We start from the raw sequence: 5393 nt of genomic DNA, 5'->3' as shown, positions 1-5393 counted from the left end.
GGACCCCGCCGATTGAGTTCCATTAATAACTACTCGCTGAGTTCTATCCGAAAGGTACGATGAGACCAGGTCAAGGGCACTAGCTTTTATCCCATAGCGGCTTAATTTTCTCTTTAAATTTTCGTGATCAACGCAATCAAATGCCTTTGACAGATCACAGAAAATTCCAACAGAAAATTCCATGAATTTGTAGGTTTGTTGACCTAGAAAAAAGACAAGATCTCGATGTGTAATTGTGTACCTTAGTACTTATGAGTCGCACAGGAGTTGTGCTTAGTTGGATTTAGCCCTTGCGACAGCGACAGCGACTGTTTGCCCAGTTTCCCATTGTATTACTGATCGCATTGCTGCCAAACTGTTCCTGACAAGTGGTACAATCCGTACAATGTTGAGAGTCCGGTTGGCTATATTGTTGATTAGATTCCGATTGGGAGCTGGATTCTGTTGGTCATGTTGGAAATAGACAACATCTTGACGTGTAGGTATATGTAGTTCCTATTATGAGTCTTGCAGAAGTTGTGCTAAGTTAGATTTAGCCGTAGCGACAGCGATAGCGACTGCTTGCCCAGCCGGCCTAGCCAAGGTTACAATCGCTATCGCTTCGACAACGACAAGCATTATGTCTCTCTATCACTCTTCCATATTAGTGCGACAGTGACAGTTGCGTTTCGATCGCTACGGAGCGTAAGCGATCGACATCTTGGCTACGCGGCCAGTTTCACTCTTCGCATTGCTGCCAGACTGTCCCTAACAAGTGGTACAAATGTTGAGAGTCTGGATATTCTGTTGATTAGATTCGGATAGAGAGTAGGTATGCTTGATTCTGTTGTTGATCTTGGAAAAAGAGGACATGGATGTACCTTAGTACTTATGAGTCTCACAGGAGTTACTTTTTTTGGAGTTTTTTTTCGTCGGGTAGATGCACAAATCTCTGTTTTGACATTTTGCTGGGACAATCAGTCAGCCGCGACCACGACCAGTGAAACCTGTGTCGAAACGTCGGTAAATAAAGGTAATTGAATATAATTCGCGTTAGACCCGTCTATAATGTGAGTTAATATGTATTCAAAACGCGAAAGTTTAAAATATTATATAGTTACACTTTAGTTAGATTTAGCCCTTGCGACAGCGATAGCGACTGCATCCCCGGTTTCACTCTTCGCATTACTGATCGCATTGCTCTCTGACTGTCCCTGGCAAGTGGTACAAGGTTGATTTGACTCCAGTTGGTTTTGATTGGATTCCGATTGGGAGTATGCTTGATTCTGTGGCTGAACCTGGTAGTAGACGACCTCTTGACGTGGTGGCGGCGGCGGTGGCGGCGGTGGCGGTGGAGGTGGCCAGTATGGTGGTGGTGGAGGTGGAGGGGGCGGTGGTGGCCAATAAGGGGGGTGGTGGTGATGGTGGCCATATTCGGGCGGGCAGTCGGGGTAGTATTCGAATGGTGAGCGTTTCGGGCGCTGTGTAGGTGCTATAGGTGATTCGCCATCTGAAAATATTAGGTTTTAAGTATCTTGCAACTTGCTTACGTTTAATATACAAATAGATTAGATACTTAGCTTAGATATGCAGTATGTAAGATAAGATAAGATAAGATAAGATGTTTATTTTCTAATTAATATTCACAAGGGTACAGTTTTTACTGACCTGCACACTAGGCAACGCCTGTAATCCAATATTTTATTTGTGAAGTCAAAAACGTATTAAAGAATATGAAATAAAGTTAGATGGGGTAAGAGAAACAATAGGGCAAAAAGGAACACTTGTAGGGAATCCTCAAACTGTTTCTCAGGTCACGAGCATAATATACTATGTGTTTCCCTACATGACCTTATTAGATTAAAATCTTGGAATGGTTGTATTACTATAGTACATTGTAGGAGAGGACGGAAAATCGCTAAAAGATGGACGAGTGAGTTCGAGGGCCGACACGTTAGTGGAGGCCCTCGAATAATACGAGTCCATCTTTAGCGTTTCCGGCCGAGGCATTACATAGTGCTTTTCACGACTACTGCGAGGAAATAAGAAAACATTTGCATAACTATAAGTACTAGCCCGCGATTTCTCTGGTAGCAAATTACTAGCCACTGCCTGTACTGTCTCTTGAATTTCGGTAGGCGTAAGAATCTAGACACGCGGCAGCGTGTCAAGCCAAGTTCAAGCAAAGGAACTGGCTAGCCAGCGCCAAGTGTAATATTACACGAACCACTTGGTGCCACTTTTGACCCTTCTATAACTCAAAACATCTTTAACGTAAACACATAAAACTACGTGTGTTTAATTATATCCATAAGGACATCTAGAAGCCCAAATTTCATGAAGCTAGCTCAAACGGTTATAAAGATATGAAGGTCAAAAAGTCGTAAATTTTAAGACTGACTGACATACCTATAGTACCTAAACCTAACCTACTTCCAGATGACCTAGAAGGATGAAATTTGGAATCCAGCTCAGTTATTGTGTGAAAGCGTAGGAAAAAATCTAAAAATTAAAAAAAGTTATAAAATAGGGGGGGTCCCCATACAAAAAAACCATTTTTTATTGTGACTGACATATAAGTACCTAAACCTAACCTACTTCCAGATGACCTAGAAGGATGAAATTTGGAATCCAGCTCAGTTATTGTGTGAAAGCGTAGGAAAAAATCTAAAAATTAAAAAAAGTTATAAAATAGGGGGGGTCCCCATACAAAAAAACCATTTTTTATTGTGACTGACATATAAGTACCTAAACCTAACCTACTTCCAGATGACCTAGAAGGATGAAATTTGGAATCCAGCTCGGTTATTGTGTGTAAGCGTAGGAAAAAATTTAAAAACAAAAAAAAGTTAATAAATAGGAGGGGTTCCCATACAAATTTCTTTTTTATTGTGACTGACATATAGTACCTAAACCTAACCTACTTCCAGATGACCTAGAAGGATGAAATTTGGAATCCAGCTCGGTAATTGTGTGTAAGCGTAGGAAAAAATCTAAAAATAAAAAAAGTTAAAAAATAGGGGGGGTCCCCATACAAAAAACCTGTAATACGCGCTAAACAACCGGCCCACGGTGTGTCGTTGGCGGCGCGCGGCACCACATAATTAATACAAAGAACAGAAGTAAAAAACATGCAGCGGAAACACAAGAAAAAACATTAAATCTCAATACCTGCCTAGTTTTCTTTACAAAAAGTATTGATATCCCATCAAAAACATAAATGTAAAAAAGGAGAGCCAAGTTCAATACAAAAATTATGCTTGGCTGTGGGGTTCGCCGCAAAAAGAATGGAGATTTAAATGAGTGCCAAGTTCTATGCAAAATCCAAATATGTATTTATAGGAACAAAATAACATTATAAACAAGTATTAAACTCTATTTCTTTGCTTTATTGGATACCTATAACAATTGCTGTTATTTAAAAATAATGTGAGATCTTAAAGTAGGTTAGATTTGGCTTGGCCAGTTTTTATCAGAATTACAAAATATATATGTTGAATAAGTTTATAAAATGACTGATGTAATAAAAACTGGCCAAGTCAAATCTAACCTGCTTTAAGATCTCGCATTTTTTTCAAATAACAGCAATTGTTATAGGTATCCAATAAAGCAAAGAAATAGAGTTTAATACTTGTTTATAATGTTATTTTGTTCCTATAAATACATATTTGGATTTTGCATAGAACTTGGCACTCATTTAAATCTCCATTCTTTTTGCGGCGAACCCCACAGCCAAGCATAATTTTTGTATTGAACTTGGCTCTCCTTTTTTACATTTATGTTTTTGATGGGATATCATTTTCTTCACTAGAAGAACTCATTTTTATAGCGAGCGTAGATACGCGTTTCTTATATTTTTTAGTCAAACATAATTTACACTATCCAATTCAGTAGGTATTTTCAGATCCCGCCTTTTTTTACTTTTTTTACCACTTTTAAGAGGCGTTTTTCTGTTATTTGCTTCAAACCGACTCTAAAATTAGAAGCGTTTTTGCTAATAAAACCACAAACAGCTACAAAAGTAAAAAACGCCTTAAGCGTGAATTGAATGGATAATTTTTTAAAAAAATGAAGTGAATGGTTTTGATATTTCTTTTTTTTTATCAAGAAATTGGTGCTATAAATAACCTAATTTTTATTTTTGAAGGAAAAAGTTGCGCATAAAAAGACCTTTTATTGATTTTTATGTTTTAAATGATACTCATTGCTGTAGCGAACTGTCACCAATGACAGATGATGACAACAATGAAACATTGTAGTAGTGGTGCTTCAGGTGCTACAGCTATTGCCTACTTTCCAGCTTGGTTTTAGACCATCTATTGCCACATTTCCGAACAGTCGCGTGAAAACTACATTAGTGTACTACATATACTAGTACATACTTTGTAGGAAATACGTTTATTTTGTTCATTATTTCTCTTATTTTTGAGCCCCGAATCGTACTTTTACTTAGCTTACAAAACAACTATAAACGAACTATCTGTTCTTTATTAAATTTTCAATCACTGATGGGACCATACTTAATTTTTACTGTACAGTCAGCAGCAGAAGTTGCTAAGCGGGTGAAGTGTTCAAAATGATCTTGACGCGACTACTTTATTGTTAAGAGAATAAGAGCGTGTCAAGGTAATTTTGAACACCTCGTCCGCTTAGCAACTTCTGCTGCTGACTGTATTATAGTGGTTTTCTTTAACAATGCGCATATTTTAACTTACATTGAACATCAGCCCAACAGACTCCAGCCCAACAAAGTATAAGCACAGGCACAACACCTCTCCGCATGTTGTCGGTGTAATTTGTGACTTCACCGACATATGGAACATTTTTATACACCTGAAATATAAACAGCAAATATCGCGAGAAAATTCCCGCCAGTTCCTTGTAATTGACGCAGACATGTATGTTAAAATAGACATCGCATGTGCCTGGTATAGTCTGTCGATTTGTAGCTGGCCCCGAACTGGATAAATTATAAAAGGAGCTGATTAAGTATTATTTAGGGGTCGCGCGTCGAGACCAAAACATTGTCTCTGCGTATTACCATTCTTAATCCACTGACATTGATATAAATACAGACAGACAACATGCGGCCCTTGAGTACATTTGCGGACTTTTGATGCCTAATAAATGGGGTTGGCAACTGTCAAACGTTTGCATAGATAGCGCCATCATAGCTTGCCCCTTTTTCTATGAGATTTCGCTTAAAGGGCTGGCATCCAGGGTATTAAAAAAACAAAAAATTTACACAATTCTAGGGATTGACAGGGCAAGCTATGATGGCGCCATCTGCTAAAAACTTCCACCGGCCAACCCCATTGTCAGTATGTAGGTATTAAGAGAGATGAAACCAATTACGTGCCATTAGACTTGGCACTTCTTCCTATTATAGTGTTTTTCAAACTCGATGGGTAGGG

General features: G+C 38.5%; 1 protein-coding gene across 1 annotated transcript; it reads right to left on the bottom strand.

Annotated features, from left to right (window-relative positions):
* Window positions 1–236: 236 nt before the first annotated feature.
* Window positions 237–4762, bottom strand: LOC134680499 (uncharacterized). The gene is made up of 3 exons (XM_063539624.1): window positions 4695–4762; window positions 1103–1489; window positions 237–272 (listed from the first exon to the last, which is right to left on the bottom strand). Exons 1-2 carry the CDS (start codon window positions 4759–4761, stop codon window positions 1104–1106), a joined length of 453 nt encoding a protein of 150 aa, XP_063395694.1. The 5' UTR covers window position 4762; the 3' UTR covers window positions 237–272; window position 1103.
* Window positions 4763–5393: the final 631 nt, after the last annotated feature.

The sequence above is a fragment of the Cydia fagiglandana genome, chromosome 3, assembly GCF_963556715.1.
Source record: "Cydia fagiglandana chromosome 3, ilCydFagi1.1, whole genome shotgun sequence".
Classification (NCBI taxonomy): domain Eukaryota; kingdom Metazoa; phylum Arthropoda; class Insecta; order Lepidoptera; family Tortricidae; genus Cydia; species Cydia fagiglandana.
The sequence above is the reverse complement of the archived record's forward strand: the minus strand, read 5'-3'. Positions and strand labels throughout refer to the sequence as shown.